The sequence below is a fragment of the Dermacentor silvarum genome, chromosome 4, assembly GCF_013339745.2.
Source record: "Dermacentor silvarum isolate Dsil-2018 chromosome 4, BIME_Dsil_1.4, whole genome shotgun sequence".
Classification (NCBI taxonomy): domain Eukaryota; kingdom Metazoa; phylum Arthropoda; class Arachnida; order Ixodida; family Ixodidae; genus Dermacentor; species Dermacentor silvarum.
The window spans coordinates 96,576,773-96,596,574 of record NC_051157.2 but is presented as its reverse complement, the minus strand read 5'-3'; the positions used below and the strand labels follow the sequence as shown (position 1 = coordinate 96,596,574).

At 48.0% G+C, this 19,802-nt stretch overlaps 1 protein-coding gene across 3 annotated transcripts in view; it reads left to right on the top strand.

Moving 5' to 3' along the window:
• LOC119450391 (leucine-rich repeat-containing G-protein coupled receptor 5-like) overlaps window positions 1-19,802 on the top strand; it is a 151,313-nt gene that overhangs the window by 104,162 nt on the left and 27,349 nt on the right. For 2 of the 3 annotated variants that reach the window (XM_049665847.1, XM_037713826.2), the window contains exon 3: window positions 8,925-8,996. The exons of the other annotated variant lie outside the window; for it this stretch is intronic. In XM_049665847.1, coding sequence (XP_049521804.1) covers window positions 8,925-8,996 — 72 coding nt within the window. The remainder of the gene's footprint in view (window positions 1-8,924; window positions 8,997-19,802) is intronic. 3 annotated transcript variants of the gene reach the window in all.

Sequence of the window (19,802 nt, the reverse complement as noted above, 5' to 3'; positions counted from 1 at the left end):
GTATTTAAGCTTGAGCTGCAGCCGTGCCCGGCGTGGTTCGGAAAATGCCCAGCGAAGTGCAGAGGAGGAATGCTAGGCGAGACGAAAAGGGAAGCAACAGCTATGCAGTGTGTGGCGAGGGAGAGTGGAGTTCCGTGGTCCGCCTGGGTCCGCAGCTTCGCTGAGCTGGGGGCGAGAGAAAGCTGAGAGAGAGTGAAAGCAGAGTATAAAAATAGCATTGCGCAGCATAGCGCATGCGAGGGGGAGAGGAGGAGTGAGGCAGGTGCTAGTGGGACGCGTAGAGCTGCTGCCGATGCCGACCGCGTTTCCCCGCGTTCGCGCCGAACGCGCCCGGTGTCCGTCACTGCAGCCGATGCCTCTCGCGGCGGCTCGGCAGGGTTCGACCAGAGAAAAGGACCCTCGTCGCTTCCGAAAGACTGAAGTGAGAGCTAGGGAAGCTGAAACCAAGCGTCGCAGGAGAGTACACCTTAGCATTCTCAATCTGCTCTGGCATGTAAAAAAAAAAAAAAAAATTATGCGTGGCTCTGCTATCGCAAACACCAGAGACCAGCGCAGATGGGGGAAGCCCAGCAAAAGTTAGACTACGTGTGTGGTTTGCCACTACCTTACTAGGCTTTCCCCAGCTCCGCTGGTCTCTGGTGTTTGCGATAGCAGAGCCACGCATAATTTTTTGCACTTTCTTACGCTGCAATTGCGTGTGCTTTAAGTTCCGAGGGGAGGCTGGGCCGTCGTTAAGTGTTGCAACACCACTAGCCGCACCTCTCTTCGTTTGCAGTGTACTCATTGCACGTAACTAACTAACTAACTAACTAACTAACTAACTAACTAACTAACTAACTAACTAACTAACTAACTAACTAACTAACTAACTAACTAACTAACTAACTAACTAACTAACTAACTAACTAACTAACTAACTAACTAACAACTAACTAACTAACTAACTAACTTACTAACTAACTAACTAACTAACGATTGTACATTTATCTCTTTGTACACTTGATTTGGAATAGGAAACTCATTTTGCACGTTGTTCCAGAACGTTAGCAAAGTCACAATGTTAATATGACAGCGTAAACGTCTGATATGCCTTTTCTTCACTCTTTATCGAAGGGCCCTGGAAGACAATTTGCGGGCGAAGGACGGGGTCCCAACTTGTTGGAGAGAGAGAAAAGAGAGAATATAATGAGACGCGAAAGGCAGGGAGGTTAACCGGGATATAGATATCCAGTTTGCTACCCTGCATTGGGGAAGAGGTAAGGAGAGACAGAAAGATAAATAAGAAAAGCACACAGAGAGAAAGAGAGCAAAATATAAAAAAAAATCACAGCATATCCACGGGGTGAATGATGATGAGTGGGCGAAGCTCCGGAGGGAATCATCGGATCTCCCGCTTAAGGGGACGCTAGCACAAACGCGTTAGAAACATGCAGTACTCTCTAGTAAGGGGGAGCGGCCACAGCGTCTTACGCAGCCATTTACACATGCCGGAACGTGCACCGCGTTTGCCGACGCCATCACATGACTGCTGAGAAAGTATACCCCCCGTATTCATAAACGCTCCTCGACTTGACTTGCCACCGCCTTGGGCAGCGCGTTCGAAACGCGTTGAAGGTAAGGCGGAGAGGCCACAGCGTCTTACACCAGCTTCTTACACGGGCCGTAACGCGCTAGCACAAACGCGTTAGAAACGCCATAGAAACGCGGCCTTTCGTTAATGTTGGGTATTTATTGCCATCGTGGTACGTGCGTCTATGTGCGCTTCGTGGCGTAGTGGGCTAACGCTGCGCGCTCGGAAGCGAGGGGTCCCTGGTTCGATTCCGCGCTGCGGACACAACTTCGGAATTTTTTTTCTCATTTTTCTCAGACTGGTTACACACTACTACTACTACGACGGGGACGGAACGGGTGCCGCTATAAGGAGCTTCGCTCCTTAAAAACACACAATGTAACGCGGGAGTCTCACAATGGTCAAGCCACCAATATTGCGAGGAAATCTACAGTAACTATGCAGAAGAACCTGTTCACGATTTCGGTCAGCCGTGCGGGAATGTTACAGCCATAGCTGTTGTGGGCTCACCCGCCTTGTAGTTTTGATGTCTGCCTCTAGTCTATCGGCGTCCCTCGCCGAAATACCAAAGTGCTTTGCGAGAAGTTTATATATATAAAAAAGCCCTTAGGTGACCTTAACGTTCCCTTTGAGGGTCATTAATGGCGCTACCCCCTAGACCTGAGGTTAGCGCACGTCCTTCTCCTACCACACCCAGAGGAGCAACTGACGACGTCTCCTAAAGCGCCGTGCCCTAAAACCCCTCTTAAGCAATGGCTCATGCCTAAAGCACCTAGAAATTTTCCAGAGGCTTTACTCATGCTCCCGTAAGCGCGCCCTCCTTATTACGACGACAGAAGACAAGTGAAATTCTGTGCTAGAATGATGAGCAGCAACGGAGCCAGCTGTGAAAGAAGACGACGACGACCACAAACGCGTGAGCAGTGGCACGAGCGCGTTCGCGTGGTTGCGCCGAGGGGCGCCAACGAGCCAGCTGTGGAAGGGGACGACGACGCTCGAGCCATTGCTGATGATGATGATGAGAAAGACCTGACGGTTAATTGTCCCTTTCCTTAACTAAACATATGCTCCTATAATATATCTATCCTATGAACAACTTTTAACTTGAACCATTACCTCCTTTTAAATGGGATTTTATTATTCTCACGGTTTCGGAGGCAACTTCCGGTTGCCTGGGGCCGACTTCCGGTGTGCACCTTGAGAAACATAATGTCGCTAGGTGCTAGCGCCATAAAAAAAGAGACGACAGTGCCTCGAGTGTTATAGAATTCCGGTCCCACAGAGTGGCAGAGGGTTTAACCTCTCTGCTGCCCTGCAGGTGCTGCGGCAGAGAAAAAAATAGTGCTCCCGCAAAGCGCGGTCACGTCATTGGCTGCTATGGTTGCCTGACGCCACGCTCTGCAACTTACCGATATGCCAGCACCGAGGTGAAAGAACTTTAATGAAGATATCGCATATGTGGATGTTTCCTCTTACCGTTGCCGTACGAAACTGCGCGAGGCTTACTGCGCATTCTGTTAGGATGTCCGTGTGATTTAGTGATACTTATGCGCCGACGTTACTTCTGCAGGGTTTACGTATTGATTTATTGGTTGATTACGCAAAACAAGCTTACGCTCACTGGCCACTTACGTTCTTGGTCAAAATGAAACTGCACTATGTATACCCGGCCAGGCACGTGAACAAACCCAGGGATTAATCCCGATAACGATTCGCAATGATAATAAATCTCCAAAATACTTGCTCAACTGCTGACAGCTCTTACGAGGGGTAGAGAAAGGGGAGCAGGGTGCTTGGATTGCCGTTAAATATTATGCAAGAGCCGTAGACGGATACAGAGTGATCACACAAATAGCAGATTAAATGTATCAACCACAGACGCGCGCACGAAGAAAGTAATTAGGCTGTTCAGACTGTTCCGGTAATGTCCTTAAATCCTTGAAAATGAAGAAACGCTGTTGCAAAGCTCAGCGTAAGGGCGGTGCTTATTCCTACGCGCCCAGAATGTGTAGCAGCTCTAAGTTTGCCACTGTCGCGATAACGGCAGCCCCCCAGGAGCGTTGACGAGTACGTCCAATGAATTATCTGGCACATGAAGTAGTTCTTATAGGAATCCACTAAGTAAGATGCAGTGAGTACATGCTTCTTCTTTCCTACTAAGCCTTCGCGACATGTAAAACTATCACGCAGCACCCGTAATAGTATCAAGTAACAATCATTAACAAGTAAGTATAATGAAGAATAGTAACGATATCAAGTAAACATCCTTGTCTCTCACTCGTTTCCTTCTGGAACTACATGGACTCGTTGCAGCTATTTAGAATAACAGGGCTTTGGTTAGGAACAACTGGCTGATAATAACAAGCTCGAGAAAGCTTGTTATACATACCTCAGGTAATCAACACTTGTTCCTCGTTTCTTTTTTTTCTAACAAATAAAGAATCAGCAATACATCTATAGTTACTTGACTTCTTATTAGAAAACCGATTCTCTCGCAAATATGCGGCATGAATTCGTGCTGCAAAATTAGGGTCATAATGTGGAGACACTTGAGGAACAACGGGCTCGAACAGATAGCAACAAATGTTTCCTGGCACTTTCTCTCAAACTGACGAAAATAAAGTTGTTTCTCTCTCTCTCTCTCTCTCTCTCAAACTGACGAAATCTAAGTATCTAAATACAGAAGAGGTCGTTCTCCTCGTACGCTTTTAGCCTTCAGGCGCATGCAAGAAAGGAAAATATCAGGACGAGACTTGACGGTAAATCTGGATTGAGACGGCGAGGGTCGGGCTTTGACTTAAACTTTGAAATTAAACGCTTACTTAGTTTTCACTTGCGCCAGCGCTCGAATCCAGGCGAAGCCTAAGTCAAAGATCTCCCAAACCATTTGAAACCGAGCTCTAGATAAACAAAGAAAAGACCGGTAGAATGGCTGCGTGCTTAGCTAAGGCACGGAGCGAGCTTTACCCCGCCGCGTGATGTCCACGCAGGCGATACGGAGAAGGTATAAGAACCCGCAAATCCCGGGCTGCCGGAACAAGAAAAGTGCATTTGTTGGTCACTCACCCCCCCTCCCCCCCGCGACCTTTCTGCTGCCGTGGCAATGACTTACTGCGAGTCATGATCCAGGGCACGTGCTTTCTGGGCTCTATGTTTATCAACTTTCTCTGGCTACTCTCTCACCCATACACACACTCTCTCTCTCTTTCACACTCTCGCCGCCAGCATTTCGATTAACCGAGGACGGATACCATTCCCTGGAACAGGCGCCTCAGACAAAGGGAAAATCTACACAGCAGTATTCTCGGCGTTTTCATTGTGTGCGTGGCGCATTAGTTTTTTTTTTTTTGTGTGTGTGTCGTTCCTCTCGTAGCCATAGTATAGGAAGACGTAGCTCCTATAAGACGACTTGGTACTGTCTTTCTCTAGTGCCTGCCGTTTATTACTTGGCCACGGGCTCGCTGCTTCATCTGGCCGTCGTCCCGCGTCCTGTTGATCCGTGGCCGAAGAGCGCTCGAGAGCTGTTACAGGAAGGACTTGCACTGCCGGGAGAAGTGTGATGCTGATAAAGGATTCTCCGAGATAGGTTTCTTCTGCCGGCACTATACGCGCAATTTCTTTGCGTTATTTTTTTTTTACTTCCTCGATTCTTCTTCTTGAGCCGCCAGAGGGCATTCGCTCATATCGTCGCTTCCGATAGAAACAAACAAAGAGTAGAGAGACACACACACAGAAAGACCGCGTGTGATCGTAGTCGCCCGCCACGTCGCCATGGCGCTTGGCTGCGCAGTACCCCATTTGACACGTCGCAAACAGTCGTTTGTCTCCATTTCCATCAGGTCGAGGACCTCCGAAGTCCTTGTCGATTCCGCAGCGGTTCCTTCGCCTTTGGCGCCGCTTCTAGTTTTTACTGGAGTTCCTGGGATAATGCGCATTTGGATGCGCTCTTTGTCTTTTTCCCGTAGTCCCCATCTCGAAGTCTGTCCCTTGCTAAGTTGCTGTTCTATCTATTAGCGTATGGCTGTGGCGCCTGTTGGTTGGTTCCGCTTGCAACGTTGATGTGCACCTTTGTTTATTTTTAATTTTTTTTCTGAATGCAAATGAAGTACGTGTTGGAAAGGAGCATACCCTGTGGGCTCGCAGCGTAGGTAATTAAAGAGAGATAGAGAGAGAGAGAGGAGAAATGGTTTAGTGAGTAGGATAGCTGGGCTCGGTAATGTGAAGCACGGCGAATAATAGCGGTGACCGTTCATCGCGCAATCAGTCTTGATTTAGCTATCCCTGGCAGGCACTGAAGTTAGACGTATTCTTTTTTTTTTGCGCGTATAAAGTTATTTCGTTTTTACTCTGGGGTTGACAACTTTTTCAAGTTATTACGTTAAGACAGACGGATTGAAAAAGTGTGAGATCATTGATTACTCGAGACAATGAGAGTGGCGATATATTCTAAGTGGCGCTTTTGTTGTAGCGTTTTATTAGGTGTCATCGGGATGTTGCTTTGAGAACCACTATACGGTAGCTTTTACTGTCGTTGATCTCGGTTATTCACAGTAATTAAGGAACACCTAAACCGAATTGTTATTGATTTCTTAATTGTGAATGGCGATTGAAAGTGAAATTCAACGGACACCAGGTTGTGTAGAGCTTGTTGATGTTTTCTTGTTGCTTTTTCTTTTTGCTTGTTGCTTGAGTAACGAATTTGGGGTTTTGGGATAGTCGGCTGTAATGTAGCCCACATTCCCAGATTTCTACATTTAAAATGAAAGGCTCGTTTGTTCGTGTAATTTTTTTCAATGATTGTGATTTGTGTGCGGCATTATAATATATATCCGAATCAGACAGATTCTGGTGTGCCTATGTAGCCCAAATGTTTTATTTTATTGATAAAATTAAGCAAGTGTTACACGTTTGTAAAACGTGAAGGGGAAAGCCTGATTGCACACTTAGCACACTTTTGTCCTAATTAAGATACGTTTGTGAAGAATTGTGGCAAATGTGTGCGAAGTGTGAAATAAGGCTTTCGCCTTCACGTTTTACAAACGTGTAACACTTGCTTAGTTTTTTTGTACAACCTCCATCGAAGGTTCGTCCATCGGAGCGCACGACAGAGCTCACCGAAATCGCCCCACCGACTGGTAGTGGGCCACTGCCATCAGCACTTTTGCAGAGAGAGCGGCAGTGTGGGAACGCTGGCATGATGAGCGGCATCGGAGCCAGCTGTGGAAGAAGATGGCGAACGCGCGAGCAGTGGCACGAGCGCGTCTCTGTGACCACGTGACTTTTTTACTCTCAGAAGCATCGACACGGTTTTTATTGCGATAGCAATTTTAATGGACACTCCAAAGCAGATTTCTGCCGTCGGCGTCGCCGTCGTCGTCGTCGTCGCCGTCGCCGTCGCCGTGAGGTTCCGTATGACGTCAATGGAGATGAAATCGCCGCGTGCCGAACGCTGTATATGCGAGTGAAAGGGGGCGAGGGACGCGCTCTTTCACGGGGAGTGAAACCCACGGCGGAGAACAACGCGCGTTCTGCGCGTGCATTCCTAAGGGCTGCAGATGTAGGCGTCTCTTTCCTTCTTTACAATCACCATATATGTAGAGCAAACGCGCCTTCTCCGACGCGCGAAAGGCCGTGGGGGGGAGGTAAGGGAGGCGATCGTTTAGCTGCGGCACCAAAATGCGTATTAATAAAAAACGTTGCGAGGCGGAAAATGTGGGTAAGATTCAATGCTGCTCGACGAGCGTTCCATTTTGATCTCGTCGAAAAACCTCCGAGCCGCCCCCAGAGCACCGGCAACAGTCATCAACGCCGCGCGCGTTCGGTGCGAACGCGGGCAAAACACCGACGGCGTCGGCAACAGTTCTGCGCGTTGCTGGTGCTGCTGCATGTCCAAGTTTATACAGCTGATAAAACCACTATCCTTACTCCGTATAGCTCTCTACTAATTTGCTATCGCAATTGATGCTTCGCCTTTCGGTGAAACTGCGACATTTTTTTTCAAGGTTATTGTGTGATGAGGCATATAAGGCTTTCGCCATAATAAGGTGTGAGATGACACCAACAAGATTCATCACCGCTTCAACCATCACCAGCGCCACCACCAACACTACTACTACTACTACTACTACTACTACTACCACTACTACTACTACCACTACTACTACTACCACTACTACTACAACTACTATTACTTCTACTACTACTACTACTACCACTACTACTACTACTACTACTACTACTACTACTACTAACAATAATAATAATAATAATAATAATAATAATACCTCGCGGCTAGCATAGAATAATCGTTTATGGCCTAGAGGAACCCTTGTTATGAATTCTCTTTTTGCTCTAAGTATAGGTACAGTTGCATGGTTAGCTGCGCCAATCTGATTATAAGTGCTGTTGTAATTAGTGTCATCATTTTTTTATTGCGATAGCAATTATATGGACACTTCAACCGGATTTCTGCCGTCGCCGTCGTCGTCGCCGTCGCCGTTGCCGTGAGGTTCCCTATACATAAAATCTTCGCCGCGCGCCGTATGCCCGAGCGGAAGCGTGCGGGGACGCGCGCTATCACGGAGAGCGAACGCACTCAATCACCCACGCGCAAGCAAGGAAGCGAGAAGCCAGCGCCGGAAGGAGCGCGGGGGGGGGGGGGGGGGGGGGGGGGCGCACTTCTACGCTGCCAACAACCGCGCTCGTCGCTCGCCTCTTATCTCCGCATGGCTCTGACCTTTATGCGCCGTGCATTCGCCGCTCAGTTTCCGTTGAAGCGATAGACCGCACGTACCTTCGCCCGCTGCGGCGCATGGGCTCGCTGCCAGCGTTTTGACAGCCGTTATCTGCAGTCATTCAGTGTGATCTATTCATGTTTGTTTGTGCGCGCTCACACCACGCTTGTTCATTCAGTTAGTAATAGTCGGGCCATATTTTCCAACGCACGCTACACATGCAATGCTGCCCGGATCGGCAGTGCAGCACTACAGGTGTGTCCCTTCGCACGCGCTGCCCACGGGAAGCGCTTCTCATCAACACCACCGTTTCACACGCGCCTTCTCGTGGTCATCGACTCTCTTTTCATGTCGGTCTACTTACGCCGCAGCACACCTGCTTACTTAATCAGCTCATGTTTGCTACAATTCATATTGCTACCAAAGCCGCTCACCTTACTTCGTATGACATTGCTGTGTTGCTATCGCATTCATTGCTTCGCCCTTAGGGCGAAACTGTGACATTTTTTATTCAACTGTTGTATATTTCCTGCCGTGCGTCAAATTACTGATAAGATGCTTTTTTTTCTGAGAAGAGATCATCAGGTTGCGCTTAGCTTCATGGGCACTGCTTCTTCCAGGCATCTCGAGCACAATGGTTTGGAGTGGCTTCCAGACGACACGTTCAAGGGCGCTGATGGCATCACATTCTTGTGAGTAATATTTTTTATACCTTTCTACGAAGGAAAAGCAAGCATTTGGACAGACATTCCCGCAGCGTCCTGTTAACTCGTAAAATGTACCTCATGTCTTGTCTCCGCAACGACACATCAGTATAGACCGTTTACAGCGGTTACTTCGCAGCCAATGAGCTGGCTTTACCGTCGCCTTCTGAGTGCAGCCGAATAGCCGAATGCTTGAATCGCCGCAAAATCGGGATGGGCTTGTACTAACTCTATTGTCTTTATAGGATTACACGATGCTTACAGTGAAAGGAAGGGCAGGATGGTTGAAGCGCCACACGCGCAAGCGTTCCACACAATCGCCGTCTTCATCGCTCTGCCGAGCAGCGCGTTCTTCCATGTACGGATAGCTCTGTAACAATATTGCGCATATAGACCGAAGTGTGGTGTGGTACACCTGACATGCGGCGGCCAGGTGCCCACTCCTCTGCATGCGATAGACAAAGCGGCATGACAAAAGAGTTGTAAATTAGATTATGGGGTTTTACGTGCCAAAAACCACGATCTGATTATGAGGCACGCCGTATAGTGGGGGGCTCCGGAATAACTTGGACCACCTGGGGTTCTTTAACGTGCACCTAAATCTAAGTACACGCGCGTTTTCGCATTTCGCCCCCGTCGAAATGCGGCCGCCGTGGCCGGGATTTGATCCCGCGACCTCGTGCTTAGCAGCCCAACACCGTAGTCACTAAGCAACCACGGCGGGTGCTAAAAGTGTTAAGCGAAGCCTACGGCACGAAGTGAAATACGGGGCAGAGCTAGAGGACGAGGAGAAAAAAAAAAGGTGTCTTTTCTCTGAAGAGGTGAAGAGCAGGGTGGTTGCACCGTCGCCCAGATGTTGCACTTCCCCTATTGGTGTTGTAGTCTAACGACACTGCTACTTGGGAAAGTTGGACGAAGGCTCCACGGGACATTGAGCCAGCGTTCGGCTTCGCTGCGTTTCCCACATAGTTCTTTTATTATATCCCCACGTTCACACTGAACAGCCACGCACCTCAGCATCATTTTTTTTTCATAGTGAATGGTTATATTGAATGGTGATGCGGACAAAGCATCACATCTCTCTTCCTTTACGTTTTATCCCAATTTTCCTTCCTCAATGCAGGGTAAGAAGCCGTGTAATCCCATCTGGTTACCCTCTTTACCTATCGCTCCCCTCACCCGCTCCCTCATGGGGACCTTCCGTCGCGTGGCGAATAGATACGTGTTAAAACTGCCACACACTATACAAAGGACAAATCGAACGTCGACGAAGATTACTGTTCGCACGTAAACAGATGACTGAGCGCATTTGTAGACTGTGTAGAAAGCATGCATTCATGAATACAGGTGATCTATTGTGGCTATTTAGAAAGATGAGATAATCACTCAACCTCCGCCAACAGCATTGCCTAGAAAACGCTACGTTGATGGATGACTCGTAATAATCACCTATGGAGCGGCGGCACTAGCAGTGGAGAAGGCAACCACAGTGAACCCATTTGAGCATGCGCGGTACGCTGACAGCTGTGTGTCTAAACATCTAAACGTCCGTGTTTCGTTGCTCTAGACCGCGTGCTCTTGACGAATGCATCAGTTATTCGTTGTTGTCTGCTATTGTTTGCGCAGCCTTCTGTACACCGCTCAATGCGTGCGATGTGTCGTTGCACCTTATTTGCGTCTGCTCCTAAGGCCTGAATCATGTAGCAGTATAAGAAGTCATCGCTTGCTCGGCGCGTTGCAACACTGTGACTTCCTACCGAGGGTTTCCGGGCTGCTACCGCTGCTGGAGTGACTTGACGAGAAAGCACTGGGGGATCATCGCTTCCTATTGTGCCCTGAAACAGAGATGCCGGAACAAGGAACACCGTGCCACTGTACGCGTTATAGTCTCGCGAGAGCTTCACGTACGCAGCATTAGTCGCAGTTTCTGCCGTCCGTGCAAATAGGCGTGTCGTGATTTCTGGCACTGCGCGCAGGGAAACCAAGCCCTCGTCACTATATATGAGAAGGCGTGACGACACCCGCGAGAAGGTTTCCGACACCGTGATCTCCCGGCTGGATGCATTACGCGTGTTCCTAGATGTGTGATACTCTACGTTTCGTCGTCGAGATCTCCATGGAAAGAGAACGCAGCGCCTTGGGACTAGTTGTCAACGGAGCAGCGAGAACAATTCGCACGTGCGCTAGGCTGCGGACCGGCAACTTCCGGGCAGTATCACTCGCGCTTCTTGTGTTTACGTAGTAAAGACTGCGTGACGACTAGAGAGAAATAACATGGTCGAGGGAAGCGGTGCTATCTGCTGAAGCAGCAACAGTCGCGACGACGTGGAGACCATCAGTAAGCTGACGTCACGTAATGGACGAGCCTCGTGAATCTAAAAAAAAAAGAAAAGGAACGTGCACACACGCATGCACGCAAACACTTGAAGCGCTCAGTCGCATATAGTGAAATACGCTTTTTCTGACTATGACGCAGCTTTCTTGCACTAATGACTCTTGTACCGTTCGACTCCAATATATGGCACACCTACGTGGCTGTGGTGCCACTCACGTTGTTGAATAGGCAAATGTTAAAAACAACGAAAGAAAGAAAGGAATAAATCGGCATGCTGAAAAAAATTGCAGGCTCTCCCGTAATCGAGAGTAGATGTAAGCATGGAATGGCGACCATGTGGCGTCTTTTGCTGCCTGTGGTGCCGCCGCCTTCAACTGCTTTTCTTTCAGCAGTCTAGTGCGCTCAGTGTCTGCCGTTATTCTTTCTACTTGTTGTGTCGAAGTGGCCGTCTGCAAATTTGCCGCCGACTCACGTACCGCTGGCGTTGAAAAAAAGCACAGGCAACCTTGTCTCAGCGCCAAAAAATGACAATCAAGCGTATGGTGCCCTCTATCTGCCTTTAGAACGTTGCTATTGGAAATGACAGATAAAGCTTCAGCGTACCAGAAGTTGCACCTTGAGTGATATTGTGAACAAACATGAGGAAGAAATCGGAAGCAATGTTTTTTGTAACTTGTTTGGGCAGTAACTAGCGTATGTAATGCGGTCCTGTACAAAGGGTTGGGGGCCAGAGACCGCATTTTCTAAACTTTTGACTGGTTGCCCGGATGATCTCGTTTATTCTCGCGACGATGCCTGAATGTTCTCGTCTGAGTCCGTTTGAGTGCCCGGCTCTGGCATTTGGCTCAAGGTCACTTGAAGGCCGCCAACAACGGGAGCTAAATGTATTTCATGCTTAAAAAAGCCGGCAGATCCCACACCGTGTGGGAATCGATGTTATGCGAAGCAGTGCGCGGGAACCTACCATGTTAAGGAAACGACCATGAGAGCACCAATACGTAGGCGGCTTTTTCATGACCTACATGACACGCATGTAATGACATTCACGTCATGAGTCCTCAGGAGTACCTTTAGCAATGCCTAGGAGACCTTAAGGCGAAAGCCTTAGTCATGCTCATGACTATAACTTCAACCATTGACCTTTAGCCTTTTCCTTCACTTTGTACCCACGTTAGAACCTATTTCAGTTCTTGAGTGTTAATCTTTTTTTTTGCTGAGTCATGCTCATGACTATGACTTCAACTATTATCATTTAGTGTTTCCTTCACTTACTACCCACGTCAGAGCCCATTTGAGTGGCTTTGGAGTGTTAATCTTTTTTCGCTGAGTCATTGTCATTTTTGCTGAGTCATGCTCATGACTATGACTTCTGGCTTCATCATTTAGTGTTTCCTTCCCTTAGTACCCACGTCCGAACCCATTTCAGTGGTTTTTGAGTGTTAATGTTTTTTCGCTGTGTCATTGTCATTTTAGGCGGCTGTTTTATGACCTACATGACACGCATGTCATGACATTCGTGTCATGACCTATCATTTATGTTCGTCATACACTGTTGTCACAATATGCCAATTTTGGTACCTATCAAGGTAATGAAACGACAATGAGAGCACCAAGACGTAGGAAGCTGTTTCATGACCTACATGACACACATCTCATCATATTCATGTCATGACCTATCATTTATGTTCGTCATACACTCTTGTCATAGTATGCCAATTTTGGTAAATACCAAGTTAACGATACGACCATGAGAGCACCGAGACGTAGGCGGCTAGATAGATAGATAGATACTGTCAAAGTGGCAAATGTTCGCCGAGAAATGCTTCGCATTTAATAGTGAGGGAGAAAGTAAATCTTAGTGCATGTGAAGTTGGCTGGTGACTCAGCAATTACCAAAGAGCTGGCAAAGGTATGATGTGTGCCCAGGCTTATGCGAAGGCTTCTGGCTAGTAATTGTTTAACAGCTTCATTTAAGTTACTGGATATCCCATGTCCCTTTCCTTGTCTAAGCTCACGATGCTAATGCGGTGGCGGCTGTGCTGTTTACTGAGAAGAATGAAGTTTCCAAGCAGTTTGATGCGGTTAGCTTGTTTCGTCATCGTATGGTCTATCTGTGACTGAAATCACACAGTTTGCATTATTGGCCTAAACATGTAGCTTGAGGTAACGTACATAGCACTAAGCCCGAAATAAAAATCATAACAAAAACAAATACAAAACAAAAGAAAGCTGCTGCAACTATGTCACCTTAATAAACGCTGTATACCAGATCAAAATGAACTGGTGCGACAAAGAAAACTGCACTCCGTAAGAGACAGTTCCTTCGAGGTCATTGACCCCTCACTGCGATGTTACGACTCCCCGTCTTAGAGTCAATCTCAATTAGGTTAAGACGCCAGGGAAGTAGTTAGCACTCGCTACAATGCAAGACGGCGTCGTAAAACGCGGCGCTTTCACTCCGCTCTATTGATTTTATCTGTCCTTGCTTTGTTATTATTTCTTATTCGTTCCCTGTTTTGTTTTCGCGATCTTCCAGGAAGTTTGTTTTTTCTCGTTCATAAAGTACTTCGTTTTCTTGCGCGAGCACTTTTTTTTGTTCTCTTGTCCTGGCAAAGAAACCGTACATAGCTCCGCGGACATGCATTTCTGGTGAGGCCAGAGTTAACAAAGGGGAATCCAATTTAGCGCGAGTGGCGGTTCCATTGGGGCAGCCGAAGAACCGCCGTTGCCACCGCTTTGTGTTGATGCAAGTGCGGTTCCAGAGGTGAGGCCTGCGCTGACCCGAGATTCAAGCACTCGACTCCCTCCCTTCCTCCCCTTCCTCTCTCTTAGGGCGTATATGCCACAGTCATTCGTATCGGAGAACGGCAGGAAGTGTCCATCTTGGTTCACTCTATAGGCTGCCTGTGTCGCTATGGCGACCAGAGCGTCGCTGAGACGAAAATCACAGGGAGACACGGACGAGCGCTAATCTTGCAACTAACCTTGGTGATAATTTGTCCGTTTGTATACATATCTCATCTGATGACGTTACGCTTACGAAAAGGACCGAAAATAAATGTAAAGCAAAACCCAAGAGGATAGCAACCTGGGAAAACCAATGAGCGAAACAAGGAACCCAGAAAAAAAAAGTGACATTTCCTGTTCACCCAACCTACGGCACACGTGAAAGCTAAGCAAGCTCTGTCTTGCGCATCGACAGAAACGGAGTACTCGTATTACAATCGCCTAGTATCAGGATTGTGTCAGGTCCTTTATGTGCATTCCTTAAAACGCCGTGCAGTGGGTCAGCACTCCTCGTCGGTGATGTTATTGCAGCGAACAGCTGTTGATACGCCATTAGCCGGTTTTTCGAACGCGGCTAAGAAAATATCAGTGGCGTAAAGTGCCAGCACTTTGGGTGAGCAGTGTAGGCTTACTTGCGCCTTACGCACGATGAATTTTGATTGACATTACATCCTACGCTTAGAGGCGGTGTGCTATATATACTTGTACTTTAACCAAGGCACCTAATTCACGCTGCATGCACGGAGCAAACGTAAGCGGTCGATAATGGATAAGGATACCCGCATTTAGTATCAGTCTGGTTGGTACAGCTTGCGTAGTCAAAGCGGGGTTTCTTTTACGTTGAATAGTCATCATGAAGGGGCTGAAGTAATGAAGTACTTACGCCGCTTTTGTTTTTATTCTTTTAAGTTGATTCCCCCTCTATGCAAAATAATAGTGGCATATTCGTTAATGGTTTTGCTCAAGTGCCCTTTAAACGTTGAGGGCATGAATAGCTGTCATAATTTGTTTCTTCTTTTTCTGGTTTGTCTCTCTTGCCACCGACATGAGCCCTGCTGCTAAAAATTGGGTTCTGTTGGTGAAAAACACATAACACGCATATTGAAAACGCCTTAGTGTTTGTGTGCTGACCTACCGTGGTCTTCGATATGGCTGTATGTATTACGCGAATGCTCCGGTGGGGACTAGGTGAAGTTTTGCCCAAGTTATTTATGATATGTACGGGTGGTACTTGAGAATCACTCTACAGGAGGCTTTCAAATGCAGTTCCTTGTTCGGTTGGCTGAAGAGTATCGCTGCTGAAAGCACTTGGCTGGTTCTATCCGCGCGATCGGCACCCGCAGTGAGATGTTTTTGTTTTATTTCTATGTTGTCCGCTTACCCAGGCTTACGAAAACTGATTTATTGCCGGAATACTCTCAAACCATCTGATGTTATAATACTTCAATCAGTTGCCAGATTATTCAGGGTAGAGAAGTAGACGACAAAACAGTTGCCAGCGTTTCTTATTGCATTGGAATCAATGAATGCTACAAGATGCTCCCGTTATCTGGGTGGAGGGGCTTCGAGACCCGACTGAAATACTAAAAGGAAGCTTTAGCTCGGGAGCTTCCATATAAATGCATGGAGACGAAGCAATCTTATTCATCGGCAACCACTGCATTGATTTGGTGATGTTTGTTGAATTTAAAAGGAAAAGGTAAATTCTAGTAACTGTAGGAAGCAAATTTTACTTAGGCCACCAAGTATAGTAGAAGAATGTTTAGATTGCAAAATTTAAAAAATAATTAGAGTATCAAGTTTAGAATTCTGTAACAACTCAGTAATAAATAATGAGATCATAATTCTGTACACTGCAACTTTTTAAGATATCCAAAGTGGAGAAAGTTGATGTAATATAGACCGCTCTCAAATATGCCACTAATTTGTGAGTAATACTTTTGCAAATCCTTCACAAGCATTGTAACAATTTCACGGGAGCTGTAAATTCGTATATCATATTTATCCGCTTCGGAAGAGTCAACAGATGCAGTTCACAGAACTGGGATATCTGTTTTGTGTGCAGCGTTATACGGACTTGTAACCTTCGGGCTTGTTTCTCTTTAACAGCGAAGCTGTTTAAGCCAGCCGTAATTTGTGGTTCGTATCAAGAAACTAGGAATAAATAAAAAATGAATTTTCTTGCCGAGGCGTGATTCGAACACACGTACCCGCGGTCCCAAGGCGAGCGTCGTAACCACTAGGCTATACAGCCGCACTTCAGAAACATGCATTTATGCGAACCATATGATTGCGTTCGAGTGTCGTCGTCGTCCACAGCTGGCGCGTTCGTAGGCTCGTGCTCTGCGAGGTGAAGAGGTTTTGCGCGCTATGACAGAGAGATACGCATTCACGGAGCGGGTCTCCTGGAACGCGGTGTCGGCATTGGAACGCGGTGTCCGTGTTGCAAGCCGCGCTATGCAACGCGCAGTGACGGCTGTAAGTCCGAGACGCGCGAAAAGAAATTATCATCATCATGAGTAATAAGATGAAAAGTTCGCGCGCACTTCCGGAAAATGCTGGGCTACGATCGCCCAGCTTCGCTGTTTCAAGTTAAGCGTTTTTTTTAAACTTGCTGGTTTTCGACGATTTTCGTAAAACATCCGAGGTCCTAAATCGTCTGCCTTGCTGCAGTTACTGGAAACTGACTTCTTTGCCAAATACAATAACTTTAATGCAAGTCGGTCCCGCTGCTCTCTCACAGAAGCATTTGTCCATTTTACATGTGTTTGAATGGAATATCTGACTTAGCCCCGAGCTAAAGCTTCCCCTTAACATTTGATCTTATCCGCTTACGTCACTACAAGGCATGTTCTGTGGCTGCACTGCGGTGAGAGTCAATTGGATAATATAGCGATCACGGGCGGGACTTCTTGAAATTTCACTTCGGTGGTGCGGGTATATAGTGTGAGCGTTCGTCCTGTCCAAAACCTCCGTTGACGCGCCTCACGACCATGAACCTAATTGAAGTAGACGTAGATAATGTTGAGTTGACGGCATCGGTTGATACTGGAGCCCAAGTGTCCATAATGAGCGCTAACCTATGTCGTCGTCTCAAAAAAGTTCGGAGTTGTGGGGCTCTGTTCTTATTTCAGACGGTTCATGAAAGATTTCGCAGCAATCTCTCGACCGGTCACTGAACTTCTGAAGAAAGACGTGCCTTTTACGTGGAGTTCACCTCAGGCGGCCGCGTTTTCGCGCCTTATCACGATTCTCGCCATTTCAGCTATCTTGGCCCACTTTGACTTCTTAGCGCAACGACAACATGGACACGACCGTGTAGCCGGCTCCTGACAACTTCAGAGCGCAACTATTCGATTACCGAGCGCGAATGTCTTGCCCTCGTCTGGGCTGTTTCAAAATTTCGCCCATATTTATATGGCAAGCCCTTCTCAGTAATCAAAGACCATCATGCGCTCTGTTGGCTTTCGTCGCTCAAGGATCCTGCTGGCCAGCTCGGTCGTTGGGCCCTCTGACTACAAGAATATACATACACAGTGACAAGTCGGGACGCCACCACCAGGACGCAGACTGCCTCTCGCACTACCCAGTCGAAGACCCAACCGCTACTTCTGATACTGATGCCGACGCCTGCGTTCTCTCTGTTTTCCCACTGCTCCATGTCGCAGACGAGCAGCGCCGTGAGGTCGTCCTTGCGTATCATCATTGATCGCCGGGAATCGCCACTTGCCAACAGCTCCCTTCGCTTATTCACACTTCAAGATGGCGTACTCTACCGCCACAACGTTCGCCCCGACGGCCCAGCATACTCCTTGTGATCCCTAAACACCTTCGCTCGGCTGTTCTCCACGAACTTCACGACCTCCCCACTGCCGATCACCTCGGTGTGTCACGTACCTACGACCAGGATCCGCCGACGCTTCTTTTGGCCAGGGCTTGCTCGCTCCGTTCGAAGATACGTAGCAGCGTGTGAGAAATGCCAGCGACGCAAGACACCATCGACGCTCCCTGCCGGGTACCTTCAACCACTCGACATTCCCGCGGAGCCATTCTTTCGGGTTGGTTTGGACTATACTTGGCCCTTTTCCTCTATCTACCTCTGGTATGAGGTGGATCTCTGTGGCCACGCATTACGCCACGCGCTACGCCATCACCCGAGCGTTTCCTACAAGCTGCGCCACATATGTCGCCGATTTTCTTCTACGCGACGTGATTTTATTACATGGAGCTCCACGACAACTTCTCACAGACCGTGGCCGGACATTCTTATCAAAAATTATCGCAGACATCCTGCAGTCCTGTGCAACGAGGCACAAGCTCTCCACGTCATACCATCCGCAAACAAATGGCCTCACAGAGCGTCTGAATCGCACTCTCACAGACATGCTCGCGAAGTATGTCGCTTCAGACCACACTGACTGAGACCTCGCTCTACAGTTTCTCACGTTTGCGTATAATTCCCCGCGCCACGACAGAGCCCCACGCTTCGGAGCTCCGTGGCGAGGACGAGGAACTAGAGCACTGCACGGGCCTGATTTTTCGGCCCGAGCCAGGCCCGGGCCCTCTTTACGAGGCCCGAGCCCAGCCCGGGCCCGTAATAAAAAGCCCGAGCCCGGCCCGGGCCCGGGAATACATGACCGAGACCAGCCCTGGCCCGGCCCGGGCCCGGGCCCGTGTTACTGAGCCCGGGCCCGGCCCGGGCGTTCATTACGAAGCTTAGCTAGGGCCCCCGTGTGCATGACCAGGCCCGGCCGGTAAGAAAAAAAAGGCCCGTTTCGCGCGGCACATCAAGAGCCGTGCTGCGCATGCGCAAGGATCGTCACACGGCTTGCGCACCGGAGCCACGGCACCTCTCGCGCACTCCGCCGCCGCGCGCGGCCGCCGGTCTGCGCATTCCAGAGGAGTGACGTCGTAGCCGTGGTAGACGCACTGGCGCCGGCGCGCTCTCGCTGTGCAGTCGCCGTCTGACAGCTGGAGCCGGCGCCTGACTGGCGTTTGTGTGTGTCATTGGAGCAGCAGTAAGCATGGCTAATCCGACAATCTAGCCCTAAGAATAATCTGCTGAACCTTTGCTAACGCTAGTATATCCTTCTAAGCCACTGCAACATTTTTTTTTACTTACAGATTGTATCGTATCTGTCAGCCTCACCTTCTCGAGGTTTAATCAGCTGCAGTATATAAGCGATAAAAGACCGAAATCTTTGTTTCTTCCACGGGAACATCAGTAATCCGGCCCGTTGCCTGTGCTGCTATTCTTCCGCTGGTGCGCATGCGCTAACCTTGATTTGTACGATATGGTTCCATGATGTCATTTAGCATGCTATACAGGGTGTTTCATTTTAGCTGAACGAAAATTTTAAAAATTGCCTGTGGCAGAATGCACATTTATAATCCTTGATCTAAACTACTCGATGAAGCGGCCATTACTTCCACGAGAAATCAACACGCCTAATTGAAGAATTAACATAATTATGGTAATTAACTTTTAAAATAATTATTTTACGGCACATCTTTCAATCTACGAATTATAGCCGCTGAGTTCGCAAGGCGTATCCACTTGGAACGAATTCTCATGACTAAACCAGTATAGAGATATTAATTTTCAAAGTGTCCGACGAAATCAATCAAATCAAATCAATTTATTCTCCAGTTTACATGCTGGATGGTCATTT